General features: G+C 39.6%; 1 protein-coding gene across 1 annotated transcript in view; it reads right to left on the reverse strand.

Annotated features, from left to right (window-relative positions):
* LOC137258306 (ankyrin repeat domain-containing protein 27-like) overlaps positions 1 to 15,681 on the reverse strand; it is a 32,070-nt gene continuing 16,389 nt past the window's right edge. The window contains exons 17-27 of the mRNA XM_067795941.1: positions 14,469 to 14,608; positions 13,666 to 13,758; positions 11,326 to 11,434; positions 10,337 to 10,491; positions 8,636 to 8,875; positions 7,807 to 7,950; positions 7,044 to 7,238; positions 5,986 to 6,105; positions 5,575 to 5,733; positions 3,882 to 3,981; positions 1 to 2,874 (exon numbers count right to left, since the gene is read on the reverse strand). Coding sequence (XP_067652042.1) covers positions 2,441 to 2,874; positions 3,882 to 3,981; positions 5,575 to 5,733; positions 5,986 to 6,105; positions 7,044 to 7,238; positions 7,807 to 7,950; positions 8,636 to 8,875; positions 10,337 to 10,491; positions 11,326 to 11,434; positions 13,666 to 13,758; positions 14,469 to 14,608 — 1,889 coding nt within the window. The 3' untranslated portion in view covers positions 1 to 2,440. The remainder of the gene's footprint in view (positions 2,875 to 3,881; positions 3,982 to 5,574; positions 5,734 to 5,985; positions 6,106 to 7,043; positions 7,239 to 7,806; positions 7,951 to 8,635; positions 8,876 to 10,336; positions 10,492 to 11,325; positions 11,435 to 13,665; positions 13,759 to 14,468; positions 14,609 to 15,681) is intronic.

Below are 15,681 nucleotides of genomic sequence, written 5' to 3' on the forward strand. Positions count from 1 at the left end.
CAGTTCATTCACCTTTTTATTTGCAAACAAAAACAGTTTAGTTCCACAATCTGTTCATATTTATCTATACATATTTAAATGTACAGTACGTTCATAATCATTCATATATACAGTGTCATCACATCTTTCTTACATCATACAAACCATTTAGCAGCACCATATATTCACATTTGTGCATGCTACATCTAAACATACACTTTTATCACTTTCATGTCAAGGATGTATTTTATTAGGTATTTTATGGGTAATCTGTTTCTAGTGAGTGAGTGATTTTAGTTTTACGCCACACTCAGCAATATTCCAGCTATATGGTGGCTGTCTGTAAATAATCGCGTCTGAACCAGACAATCCAGTGATCAACAACATGAGCATCGATCTGCATAATTGGGAACCGATGACATGTGCCAACCAAGTCAGCGAGCCTGACCACCCCATCCCATTAGTCGCCTTTTACCAGAAGCATAGTCACCTTTCATGGCAAGCATGGGTTGCTGAGGGCCTATTCTACCCCGGGACCTTCACGGGTCACCTCTCTTTCTAAAGTATCCATGATAAATTGAAAGATTTTACATGGTGCTGTGAATGGAATGTGGAAACATAATGATACTGTGTCATGTAGTATTACTGCAGTTAGTTGGGTGTCATGATAATAGGATTTCCTGCATTTAGGCCCATGCAAAATTAAGCCCATGGGAATCTGCTCCCATTTTCAGGGGCAACCAGAGGTGTGACGATACAGAAAATTCATGATACGATACATATTGCAATGTCTTGGAACCATATGATTTGATTTGATGCATATTACGATATGCTGTCTTTAGTCATGCTGTTTAAAAACGTATGTTTTCATATCAAGGAATAGAGTAAATTTTGACATAAGCGTCATTTCTAGTAAATTTCCAATAACTGTCAATGATATGTATCCCAATACGAACACAAAAATGGATATATTTATTGTCCAGCAAAGTATCACTGTTATCAATACTACAATGTATCATCACAGCTCCAGGTCCAACAGCCGCAATTACGATTTTACATGTTATTGATGTGTAAAAGACTAACTGGAGTAAAGAGTGAGTGAACATAGTTTCAAGCCGCTTTAAGCAATATGCCAGCATTGTAACGGTAGGGGACACAAGAAATGAGCTTCACACATTGTACCCATGTGGCAGACGAAAGATGAATCAAATCTGGATCAGATGATCCAATGATCAACGTTGTGAGCAGTGATCCTCCCCATCTGATATCAGGAGGCAACATTAAGGCACTGAGTCTGACAACTCTGGTCACCCATATGATCCAGAGGTTTGTTGTGTTGTTTGGTTAACACAATATTCCAGCTATATGATGGCTGTCTGTAAATAATCGACTCTTTCCAGACAATCCTGTGACCAACAGCATGAGTACTGATTTGTAAAACTTACATGAGTTAACCAAGTCAGCAGGCCTGTCTACCCAATCCCATTAGTTGCCTTTTATGGCAATCATGAGCTGCTGAGGAGTAATTCTAACCCACACTTAACACGTTTGCTTGGGGTGAGCATTCCAATCCAGAGCTCAGCAGAGGAAGTTCAGCACTGAAAAGGAAAGATCAGTCTAACACTCTTGCATAACACTCAAATGAGTGCTTCATTCCAATGGACACGATACTCTATCCAATGTGTTGATACAAACATCAGCACCTTGTCATATCACATGTATTGCAGTACTCACTGTTATTCATAATGCAACAAATTCTCCACAGTGCTGGACTGTCTAGTCCCCACTTGATCATTAACATACTGCCATCATATAGCTGGAATATTAACATACGAACAAACAAACAAAGGAAATACATGACCAGCTCACTTGAGCATTCGAGGAGGAATTAAGCCTCGAAATATCTCAGAAAGTTGACATCTCAGGCCCCAGGATCCTGCATCTTTCGAAAGGCCTGTAAGTAGGTAGGTCCTGGCACTTTGTGAAACCATAATACTCTCAGTGAAAGAAAACACTTAATACCTTTGTGAATGGCCTCACGATTGTCAGAACAGAACTGATAATCCTTGCTGGAATAACAAATATCTGATCTAACCATCCCAAAATTAGCCAACTACTATGACTGTCAACAGCTGTGACAGCCAAGGGTGGTCGTACACTTGGTCCTGTCTAGTAAACTCACATTTGGTGGTCTCACAATTTTCAACCAGAACTGGTTCTTGAATAATATATCCTTGTCACTGGAATGTAAGCTCAGCCCAGTCTCACATATCAGAGGGAGTTGGGAACCGTTAGTACTGGCAGCAGTGCCGCGAGATTTACAGGCCCTACTAAACTGACTGGCCAATGCTGTTCAGTTTCTCTGATACTATTCTCTATGGAAGAATTCTCTTTTATGTACTCTTTGAGAGGTCATATTAGACCATCTGATGTCGTTGGGTTAATATTAATCCAAAAGCTATCACAATTCAACATCAATGAGATCCTTCAGTTCTGATTCTGCCAACACTTTCGGAGTCACCTTAACAGGTTTGGCATTTCTAAACAAATCATCGTCGGAGTCACTGTCCGAGAATATCACCTCCCAATCCAAAACATCGTGTGCCGGTATCCCCCTATCCTGCTGACCCTGCATGGCCAGTTTATATATGTACAGGGGTTCAGCCTTGTCCACCGAATCTGTATGGCGGAGTCGACTGTGGTCAAAGCTTCGGATGGATAGATTCCTGGCCAGAGTTGCATCAAGCCGAGGCACACTGAGGTCACGAGTGCTTGTCCTCCTCAAGCTGTGACGTCTGTCAAAGGACCTGATTGCTGACGCAAGATTCTTCAAGGTGTGAAGGTCCGACTCCTCAAATGCTGCGAACAGGTCCTGGATGCCAACGTGACGTTTGTCTGAAATAAAAGAGGATTACATGAAAACACATCTGTACATCTGAAAAACATTACATATTACCAACTTGAGCAATGGGACTGTTTAACTTCACAGGAAACATGAGATGTGCAGATTTACATATATCCATCTTCCAACCAGACTACTGTATCTTTCATCTAACATGAAATAATCCTTTGGCCTATGTCTGCCACCTCAAGGAAGGAAAACATATATGGATGAACAATCTCTCTGTTACTGTTCCATTTTCTAAATGCCTCTCATAGAAGTTATCTACCATCTTAATTTTGTCATGACAGCTGTTTGAATGACATGATGCTTTTACCATATGTCTCATCATATTACACAACCAAAACATGACGTGATATCAACACAGCCTGACTAGACTTTTGCATGCCTTAGGTCATCTTTCAGATTTCCAGGGTATACGTTGCGATAAATCTCCACCATACTCTAGATGCATCCATGGTGTGGTCTGATAATTTTATTACCTCCCTTGACTGGCGTTTTATCCAATCAGGTGTCTATGCTGAGAAATTGATCATAACAATCACGACTCACTTCTTAAATTGCTTAACTGATTAAACCTGGGAACACAAATGATGCAGAGGTACTCTGAAAGAGGCAAAAGGAGATTTTGTAAACATTTTTTAAAAGTTTCAGACCTGTCAATTTGCCTGCATGATTTCCCCCAAAATCTGATTTGCACTGCAAACAAACGTTCATGGCTGCAACCACTATCTTTGTGACACTTGCTAGCTCAGTTGTAACGTCTACCTAGCTGAATGCTACTACAAGAATGTGGTGTCAGCAAAGGGAGGTAACAAAATCATCAGGCTGAACTGTAGATGCATCCTGGGTATATAGGCAATTTATCGGGATGTATACCCCAGAGATATAGATAATGGCCTTAGGTCTGACACCACTTTCTGAAAGGCATTGTGCAATCATATAGTTAGGCAGAACATATGATAATGCAATTAACTGCTGGGATCTGACCGTGACTCACCTGTATCCCTACATGAAGTGCCACCTGCGTAACCAGACCTCCTGGGATCTGACTGTGACTGACTCCTCTGACTCTCAAGGAGACGTTGCAAGGCCGAGTTCTAAAATATCAAGGTAATTTTTCAGGATACTGTCATAAGAAAACCAACCAAAAATGCAGATGTGGCTTCCTGCAGGGCCTAGAATACAACAGTGTTAATTGTGCAATATATTAATTAAAGCAAAGGTCAAGAAAATTACACGTTTGAGAGTATGAGAAACTTCAACTTTGATTTTCAAGCATAACATATCCATAATCATGATGAAAAATACACTTGACACATAAACCAGCCAAACAATAGCTGATGCCTCCAGTTCCATCACTCTTATTATAAACAGTGAACGAGTATGATGCTTCTTTTAGCAATATTTCAACAATATCAAGGGAGGGGACACCAAGAAAGGGTACATATCGTACCCATGTGGGAAATCAAACCCTGGTCCTAGACAAACAAACACTAAAACCACTAGTGTACCCCACTGTCATGCTCAACAGAGCAATGAATGAGTTCTAGTCACAGCTGAAATGATTCTTCTAAATGGTATTTTAACACAAATATAAGTTCTAAATTATTTTCACAAATATTGAGCACTCTGTGCTTGGACTGCTGTTTAACTGAAGTGAGGGTTCCGACCTAATCCTTCTTTGTCACAATGAAAAACTCTGCTTCTCCCTCTTTATTATTTCTGATTTCAGACCAAAATGTCTGCCCAAAAAGGTAAGATAGCTACAAGTAAAACCAATGCTATATAATCCAGGCTCTGCAGGATGTGTGCTTGTCCAATAAACCTTAAATATACAAACGGTCAATTGGTTTGGGTAGTTTTGTCTTATTTACTGAGCAGTAAATTCACTAGGCCAATACAACTTGAATCAACACCTAATCAATTGTTTTGTGTATTTTGTCCAGTGGTGAATGCATATTTCCTTTTCATGCCATTTATACTAACTTGTAAACTACAATTGAGATTAACAGGCATCAATAGAGGATATTTCTGTGTAACACGGACTGCTGTCTAATTCAACCTTTTTAGTTGAATTAGACAAAGAGCACTGAACATTTAATCAGAAATTTGCTGAATATATATATATATTAAAAGCAAGTGAAAATTCAAAAGCAGCATTTGTTTGTTGTTTACAGTGGGATGATCAAATGCTACAACTACTGGCTTTTTGTGGCAACAGTAATGGATGCAAATTACAGAAGAGTTGGACTACAAATTTATTTGATTGTTTGTTATTTTGTGCTACATTTGGAAATATTCCAGCTAAAATGGAGTTGTCTGTAAATAATTGGACCTGACAGTCCAGTGATGAACATCATGAGCATCAATTTATGCTCTAATTGGCATACAAAGACATGAGTCACTTCACCCAGTGGCTTAGGATATGCATGGGTTGCTAAATTCTCACCTGGATTATCACAGGTTACTGGTGAAGTAATATTTTGATGGCACATAGCTGTTCACATTCATATACATTAGACAAATTCCCCTTGTACACCAAATAACATCAAAGCAAAAGGAAAGTATGAGATTAACCTCATACTAACCAACAAAGTATATACAGGCTAACAGCTATTGAACACATAAAAGCAGAACATAGGCTACCTTCAATCTGCGATGTCACCTACACACAAACCCAGCCAGCCTACCTGTGTGAGATCTGCTGGTATAAGCCCCAGCATATTCTTTACTCTCACATCAGCACCATGGTTGAGGAGGATCTGTACAATGCCTGGATGGTTTCGTTCGGTCGCTAAATGTAGAGGGGTTGATCCTCTCCTGTTCTTAGTCATTACACTGGCTCGATGCTGGAGTGACATTATTCATAAGAGTGAATGAGAGAGAGAGAGAGAGAGAGAGAGAGAGAGAGAGAGAGAGACTTACTTATTCATGCTTTTCTGCTAAGCTTAGTCCTAAACATCATTTGACGGTTTGTTTGTTGTTTTCTAATGCTGCGATCAATCAGCAATAATCTACAAGTCTTTCTAAATAATCAAATCTGGACCAGATTATCCAATGTTTGAGATTGCGAGCACAAAAACATGGACTGTGACCTATACCTGTAGCAGCATATTAACACCAGCAGCAAAGCCTTTAGCACAGCTGATGTGAAGTGGGGTGTCCCCGTGGATGTCCTGAACCTCTACTGAACCTCCCGCATCCAACAACTGCTTAAGAATCTGACAACACAAGGGGAGATAATCCTTTCAAGAAGAAACTACAATGTATAGTAATGTGTATTATTTTTAATTATTATTGCACAGATTCACAGCCAGAGTGATGTGTTCCAGATGCAGCATATTTCTTGAATATTTTTTGTAAATCGAAATGAGGTGAAAGATGATTAAAACTTGCTTTATTAATAAAGCATCTTTAATCATGATTATTTTGAAAATGTTATCACAAGAAATATGTCAGTTCTTTTTACGTGTAACCAATCCTACTTTTGACATTAACTCTACTTTTTGTTTCAGCTGAGTCAGTTTTCACACAGTTTTTAAAATAAACAAATTCCGCAGCACAAAAGTGGCAAATTCTGCACGGATTCTGCACAAAAATGTGTTTTCCACGGACCCTGCATGGCAAGGGAAATTCTGTGATTTTTTCTGCAACCGCGGAATGGAGGAATCCAGGAGGGACTGTTTAGTAAGATTAATTTATGATGCTGCGCTACCTTAGAACCAAGACCACTTTGTAAACTTAATAAACAAGAACATCCATACTGATAACAGAAATGTTTCATCACTACTAGGGCGAATGTTAAAATACATTGTACTACATACTACCTTGGCTCCCACATGTAATGAGTATATATACACAACAGCCCTATTGTCTGGGACATTATTTCTGACACCTTGAAGGTCAAGCTAGACTGTTTTCTTTCACAAATGCATCGAAGGTACAAAAGACTACAGATTTCAAATACAGATTTGCTGTCTGTACCAAAAATGGCACCACTGTCTTGAAGACAAGAACTTGTCAAGGATAACACCCTCTTTCTTGTTTTTCATGGTGAGTTATTTCTTGCCCTTTCATCTGACAAAACTATACAGAAATTGTTATACGTCACAAATTTCAGTCTTCATATTTGTTATTAGTAGCAAATGTTTCTTGTCACCTTCTCGTTCTGTACACAGATTGCCAGGTGCACAGATGTGACGAGCTTCTGGTTGCGTACATTAACCTCTGCCCCGCGCTGAAGGAAGAGGTTGACCAGGTCGGGGTGCTGGTGCAGAACAGCCATGTGCAGAGGGGAGTAGCCATTGCTGGACAGTGTGTTCACAGACAGCTCACTGGAAGATCGAGGGCTAGTCTGGAACCAAAGTATTTTACAAAGGTCAAGTTGAAGAGGAAGACACGTTTTTCTGCCTGGGTGGAAGTAAATAACTGTTATATTTCTTCATATCTTTTTTAACCAATCGGGTACGGTAAGACTTTCTGGAAAAGATTAGAATGTGCTCTAAGGGAGGAGTACATGGGTGGAACTAGATGAGGAGTACGAAGGTGGGTACAATGGTGAGACAAAAGAATGGGCAAAAGGGTGAAACGAAAGGAAGGGTACATGTGTGGACACAAGGTGGGACAAGAGTATAATGGTGGGACAAAAGGGTGGGACAAAAGGGTGGGACACAAGGAAAGGTACAAGGAAGGGTACAAGGGTGGGACACAAGGGTGGGACAGAAGGGTTGGTAAAAAGAATAGTACAAGGACGGAATACAAGGGTAGAACAAAAGGACAGGTCAAGTACATGACAGGATTACAAGGAAAGACAACAAGTGTAAACTGTGTGGATAGGAAAAAGGCAGGAATACAAGTGTGGGATACAAGTGCATGATAAACTTGACATATTCACATCTCCCACTAACAAATCTGTTGGTTACCTTGAAATGGCTCCGACATTTGGGGCACTGACACAGAGGATGGCAGGCTTCATGTGACGGGTCAGCACCATCAAATACATCAGTGTTGTCATCAAAGTCATCAAAGTCATCCATCGGAGTGTCAAAACCGAGGTAGAACTTCACCTGAAATATCATCATAGCATCGGTCTGTCTCACAGTCCTTGAACCATAATATTTTCCCTACAGCCAAGCTCTCCATACAATGCTACAGCCCTAAATGAAGCAAGTCTAGACTTCCTAGATATCTCCTACGAGATATCGCTTTGACAGTAGATTTTGCACAATGCCCTGGCGATGCTATGACATCATGAGCTTGATGATATCACAATGCATATGACATTACTGCACTGCAAATCTAATGCTAGTGCTATGTTTGGAGATGTACATTTTTCATTGCAACCTAATGGAGAAATGATTTTCGATGATAAATAGAATCTCATCCTTGTGTCTATTGATATCAATTATATCAACACTCGTTGATAAAGGTAAAAATATCTTCGCAAAGCTTCGGATATTTGTTACGTCATCAACTCGTGTTTATGTATTTCATACCAGTAGACACTTGGGTGAAAAAGCCACCATACTGCTGCAAAATTGCTGAGTTCAGCCTTAAACAAACACATAAACAAATTTTAAGCAGGATGTTCTGTGATTGCGAAAAAAATGTTTATTCGGTAAATACATAGACACACTGAAAATTCAAAAGAATTTTCCCACTAAACACCTATTTATATGTATCAGAATATCAAATACACAGGATGGCTAAAAAACAGGGCCCACAATGTGCAATGTGGCAACTCCACCTTACCAGTTGTGTATCTCCATCAATGATGGCTCTGAAGAGTTTATCCAGCTTTTTCTTGATTTTTTCATTGAGAGAATCATCAAGGGTGGCGGTCTCAAATTTGAAGGTGCTGTCGGCTGATGCAGAGCTGGCGGAGCTGGTGGTGCTGATGACGCTGTTTATACGCTGCACCCGGGATACCCCCGTGGGGCTAGTGGGAGATGTGGGTGAGAGGACAACAGGCTTCACCGCTGGCATGATTGGCTGTGTGGGTGGAACAATGAAACACTGACTGACACAAAGATTTGGGAGAATGTAAAGTAACAGACATCATTTTTTCTGGTTTCATGTCCTACAACTACTTAGCTGTTTATGTTCCAGAGCATTAACATAAGGGAACAAATGTACAAATAAATCAGAGATGGAAAAAGATATGTTAGCAGTTAGAATGTTAGCATTCAAACATGACTACAAAAAACGAAAATGTCTTGAAAAATTAAGGGCTGGACCACTAAAGAAAGAGACATAAATTAGAATTGAGTGTGTTGAGTTTTACGTTGTTTGTAGCAATATTCCCCAAATATCACAGCTGGGGACACCAGAAATAGGCTTCACTCACTGTACCCATGTATGACATAGGTCTTCAGCATGATAATGAACACTTAAACCACTATGCTACCCACTTGCCACACACAAGTTTGGACATAATGTCTGGGCTAAAATGACAATCACCTTGTATGTACCTGTACCGCATGTATAGCCTGCATTGTGAGGTCACAATATGTACTGACTGTAGAATGTCGCAATACAGTACCTCACAATACCTGTCTCTGAGGTCATGGTATGATACACATCGTAATACTGCTTTTCCAACATTTAGCGCATAACAACCCGTCACTACCCATGTTTAAAGTTGATACCATAGCTCACCTGATAACAGTTAATCTAAGACAAATCTTGTATTGCTAGTTATTAGTAACAACTGGCCAAGTACCCTTCGACCACACTCACCAAGTTAAGCCATATCAGTTGTTCTTTATAAGAAACAATATGAAAAGCTGTGATATAATCTGTCCTGTTTTGCGAGACAAAACAAGTGTGCAACATCAACATAGTAATTGATATATGTCAATATATATCTGAATGGATAATAAAACAAATGACTCATCTATCCTAATTTGCAAGGCTTGCAGGTGATGCACCAGTGCATCGGTTAATCATGACTTGCCTGATCATCTGTACTGGATGCATTTGTATTGTATGTATTTGGATCTGTTGTTTGCATTTCTGTTTAAGTTCCACCCAAATAATGGATCTACATTTTTAATAAACCATATAGAAGAAGAACGCACAAATAATCTTGGAATATACCAACAACAATCTTCTCATTACAGGAACTGGGCGAAATAGTTTGTTGTCTGGATTTAGTAACATAACAACCGTTTTCTGAACACTATACCATAGGTATTTTCATCAACCTAGAACACCATACAATTTTTAAGATCATACCATCATCATAGCTTCACATCTACACCAGGGGCCCATTTCACAAAACTGTCGTAGCCTAAGATCTCGTAACTTTTCTCGTAGCATTTGTACCTGGGCAGACTGGGCCATAGGAGGTGCAAAATGCTACGAGAAAACTTATGAGATATTAGGCTTACGAGAGTTTTGTGAAAGGGGGCCCAGGTCAGTAATGAAGCAGTGTATGCACATGATACTCACTTCAGTATTGGTCGGAACGATCATGATGCCACGCCCACTCAGCGTCAGCAGCCGCTGGACGTTAACATTCTGCGTCAGGCTGATGGGTGTCTGCTTCTTCCGGTTCCGAATATTGGGGTCTGCATTGTTCTCCAGCAATACCTTCACGATGGTCTCTGCAATAGACAAACAGCAACATTTAGAAAACTGGAGAAATGAAATAAGTGAATGAATGTTGTTTTATGAATGTCAGCAACATTCCAATTTGATGGCAGCATGATGCCAAGACTGAGAAGACTAAAACTGAGCCTGGATCCAGCAAATGTAAGATATGTAAGAAATGTAAGATATCTGTTCAGTCAGATACAAGATCATTCCATCTGCCATAATCAACAAACAGCCCTATGCTTTAACCCTGCACTCGGTTGAGTAGTATAGTGGTTAAAGTGTTCACTCATCACACTGTAGACCTGGGTTTGATTCCCAACATGGGTACAACATGCAAAGCCCATTTCTGGCATCCCCCTGTGTGATATTGCTAGAATATTGCCAAAGGTGATGTAAAATTAAACTTTTCAACTGTACCTCAGGGAACTCATTAGGACACTCAGGGCTGCTGGAATCTAACCCTGGAACCTATTTACAGTAATCTATGCTTGTCATAAACTGCATATACAGGACTGGGAAGCCAGGCTTGCTGATGTGTAGACACATGCCATCATATACAAACTGTGTATATCTATGATCATGCTGTTGCTCAATGGACTACATGGTCCAGAAGCAATTATTTACAGACAGCTGCCATATATAGCGGGAATATTACTGACTGTGGCATAAAACTAAACTCACTCACTCACTCACTAGAATACAGTCCCATACAGACACCCTTCCCATCATTCAGACACTTATGAAACCGAAGTGTGTAAGTGAAACGAGCAATGTCTAATCCTACTAAGGTACAATGACACACAGACCCTCAAGCCTGGAACATATAGTGTCAGTATACATACCATATCCCCACTTGGAGGCGAGGTGGAGTGGTGTGTTTCCGATGTCATTCAAGGCATTGATGCTGATTCTTCTGGCATTATTGTCAAAGAATATGAGGGCCTTCACACACTGAAGAAGAAACACAAACAACTGCCCATTTTGAAGGTCTGGTTGCCATATTATTTTCATGTCAATGAATCAAAGTGTCCTTGATTATCATGCTCAGCTCCCAAGGGAGTATACAACTCACATTACATCCACATAATCCTCTCATCCTACAAGGTAAACTCAAAAGAGTTTATTGTATTTAATCCCTTAAGCCCACACACAAACATACAATTTTAAATAATATACGATATACAGATAATATACAATACAAACAGTGGAGAGAACAAAATGACAGGCAATTGCAAAAGTTTGTTTCAGTGTTTTAAATTGTCTAACAGCCCATTTCTTTATCTCAATATATATTTAAGTCATTATATATATTTTATAAATAGTGACAGATTAAGAACATTATCATATTGAGAAGACATCAAGAAGGATGCATTCCAGATATTAAAATGTCAAAAAATTGCTAAATTTAGTATTATTTTGTAGAAAATGTCTCCTGAATCTAATTATGTAATAAAATCTGAGAGTCACCAAATTATTTGTTTGACAAGTGGTGACCTCTTTGTGGCACCGTCTGTGATAAGTAATATGACTATGTCATTAAAACTTCTCTTAAAAGTGAACTGTTTACTTTTATTATTCAATATGCGTATTTTCATACAAATATTTCAGTACTGATATGAAGTCAATTTTCAGGATTTTATGTAGTACTTGAAACATTCATTCACTCCTAAGAAAAACATGAATTATGAAAAAATATTGATTCATCCATAGAAAAATGATATTCATATAGATTTTTCTATAAAAGGAATTTTTAAACAGTCAATTAAAACTAGATTAATATTCAAAAATACAAAAAATATGTTACCCGAGGGTATCAACATTATATTATTAAACAACATACCAAAACAAAATTTTGTAAGGGGAGATAACTCTTGCCCAAGTTTACCTCAGGATAAATGCTTATGTGGCCAAAATATCATGAATATCAATAAGAGTAGAAGCCAGGCTAAGGGAGATAACTGCATCAAATAAACATCTGCCCATATGGCATGCATGCTAACCGTGGTATCCAACTTCGTTAAAAGTCACATGCAACAAAAACATCAAACATAATTAAAACCCAATCATCACTTGTTCATGATATATAAAATGCATTGGTGATTGTGAAAAAAAACCCAAATAAACAGAATTATGAGCGTATAATCACAAATCAAAAGTGCAGTATTTTGTACCTGGGTTTATCCCCCTCGATACGAAGCAGCCGCGATACAGAACCCAGTCAGTGACGATGGGTGTGCAGTTAAGTGTAACAGGGTTTTTTCAATGGCCACTGGTTCATTTGCCTATATGCTTAGCTGGCTCTTTGTTTATGGTAATTGAAACTGTGCAGTTCATATTGTCATCAGCTGACAGGCAGGCAGACATATAGGTGTCAATAAACCAGACATTGAGTTTTCTCAGTGAGAGTCTGCTTATGACAATCAACATGCCTTTTTTGTATGTAAAGAGTAAATCTTTTACTTGTTTATGTACACAACCAAGAATAGACAACTGCTCATGACCTCATACTCCGTGCAGGCATACTGTTTTCAGCTGTTATGAGCGCAGTGCAGCATAGCTGCTGAAACCAATTTTTCCCCCAGCACTGGGGAATAACCAGTGAATCGTTTGAACTCCGATTTCGCAGGCTTTTTTTCATTGCATTTTTTTTCAACTTTATAGGTTGAATTGACATTTTTTATCATTTGTTTCGGTTAGTGCATGCCAAAAGGTATCACAATCTGCAAAGTTGTGTTTTACGTTGCATGTGACCATTAAGAATGTATAAGCTACAGCAGGTGGTTTGACAAAAACGGGTGTGGTACATTTTCGATTCTGAGAATAGAGTAGGATGAGCAAACTAGCACAAAGTGGATGTCATTCTCAACTGATGACTTATATAACAGACAAATTTTCCTGTTCTTTTCCATGAACATTTTCCTATCTTCGTTTATCATTAAATCTAACAAACCAAGACTAAATTTGCTAAAAATTTTATTGAAAATATTTCAGGCTGACGTAAACTTCTAAATGCCCTATACCTTGAAGGGTAGAATGCCAATCCTGATAGAACATAGCAATAGCTAGTTTTTCAAAATTCTATGAAAAGAGCATACTACATATATCACAGCCACACTATCCTCTCATCCTAACAGGCATCAATTGTAACTGCAAGAGAGCCCTTCCATTCAACTCCTACTCACATCGTCATGTCCATTTGCTGCACACAGATGTAGAGGTGTGTTGCCGTCACTGTCCACAGCTGTAATACTGGCATGGAAGTGGAGCAGTAACAGCTGAAAAGAAACACATGATCAGTTACAACAAGAACTTCAAACCTGTCTGCTTGAACAAATGGAACAATATTCCAGGTATATGACAGTAGTCTGTTAATAATCGTGTCTGGGGCAGACAATCCTGTGATTGACATAATGAGCACTGATCTATGCAGTTGGGATATGATGATATGTATTAGTTTATGATCCTGACCACCAGATCCTGTTAAGTGCCTCTTATGACAAGCATGGGTTACTGGAGATCAATTTTAACTTGGATCTTTACCAGAAGTACTGTATTCAAGAAATGGCACCCTCATAAACACAGATCCTAATGCAATATAGTTATACCAGGGCTAAACAACTGTCATTTAGTTTGTTGTTACATCCCACATGTAACAACATCCCATTTATAAGAGAGTGGTCTGTTGAAAATTGAAGTCTGGATTAGACAATCCAGTTATGCATAATAAAAGCTCTTTTTCATCCAGACGTACAAACATGCTATCATTCATTTTTGCCAAAATATGGAAGCCCTTCTGACAGGCCAGATGTAGTGATGTGAGACCAAGGTACCCAATCCCCACTCACAAACCACAATACTGTATGGCTGACCCCTCTTACCATGGTACTCTGGAAGCCCTTCTGATAGGCCACATGTAGTGATGTGAGACCAAGGTACCCAATCTCCACCCCACAAACCACAATACAGTATGGCTGACCCCACTTACCATGGTACTCTGGAAGCCCTTCTGACAGGCCAGATGTAGCGGCGTGAGACCGAGGTAGTCAGTAGCATCTACGACCGCTCCGTGCTTCACCAGCACATCAATCAGCTGGGCTTGGCCACAGGAAGCTGCTATGTGTAATGCTGGAAAAATGAGTTAGACTGATCACACAAAACTTGTTTTGTCATCTGAATTGTAAATAAATCTTCATACCTAGTTAGTGACGAAGATCTGAGTTTATCCCTGACATGCAGTAAGTGAGTATGTACCTGTGCCCATGGTCTGACACTGTGTCTGTGTCCCAAGATCTAAGCATGTTAATTATGATCTGAGCACGTTCCTGTTATGGGAGTGTACCTGTAGTACATAACAAGAGCATAAACCTGTGCTCCATGATCTGACAGTGTACCAGTGCTACATGAACAGCACATACCTTTACACAATGACCTGACAGAAAGTCTACTATACCTGAATACAGTGAGACCTTGGATACCCGGACCCCAGATATCAGGAAACCTTGCCTTCCGGTCAATTTTCAGTGAGTGAGTGAGTGAGTTTAGTTTTACGCCGCACTCAGCAATATTCCAGCTATATGGCGGCGGTCTGTAAATAATCGAGTCTGGACCAGACAATCCAGTGATCGACAACATGAGCATCGATCTGCGCAATTGGGAACCGATGACATGCGTCAACCAAGTCAGCAAGCCTGACCACCCGATCCCGTTAGTCGCCTCTTACGACAAGCTGAGTCGCCTTTTATGGCAAGCATGGGTTGCTGAAGGCCTATTCTACCCCGGGACCTTCACGGGTCCAATTTTCAGAAATAAACAATCTTTTTATACGGTATAAAAGTGACTGTCTATAACGGATATTCAGGTTTCTGTTTTTGGACAGTATATTTTACAAACCAACCTACTAAACCAACACAAAACTGACTCACATATCCAGACACAGCTTTGATCTACTGCTGACTGTGTGAGGTGAGGCGTGGGAGTCCCACATGTTTTGACAGGAGACACTGTCTGCTCATTCGGATTAATGACCGGTTCACAAGGTATTTGTAGTGATTATTAGGCATAGCTGACACTGAGTTAACATTCAGATTAATGACCGCTTCACAAGGTATTCGTAGTGATTACTTGGTGCCAACAATGGCTAGTCAACCTAGCACTATGCATTTCAAAGAAGAATTACAAAGGAGAGGTGGTTATAAACA

The sequence above is a fragment of the Haliotis asinina genome, chromosome 12 (genome assembly GCF_037392515.1).
Source record: "Haliotis asinina isolate JCU_RB_2024 chromosome 12, JCU_Hal_asi_v2, whole genome shotgun sequence".
NCBI classification, from domain to species: domain Eukaryota; kingdom Metazoa; phylum Mollusca; class Gastropoda; order Lepetellida; family Haliotidae; genus Haliotis; species Haliotis asinina.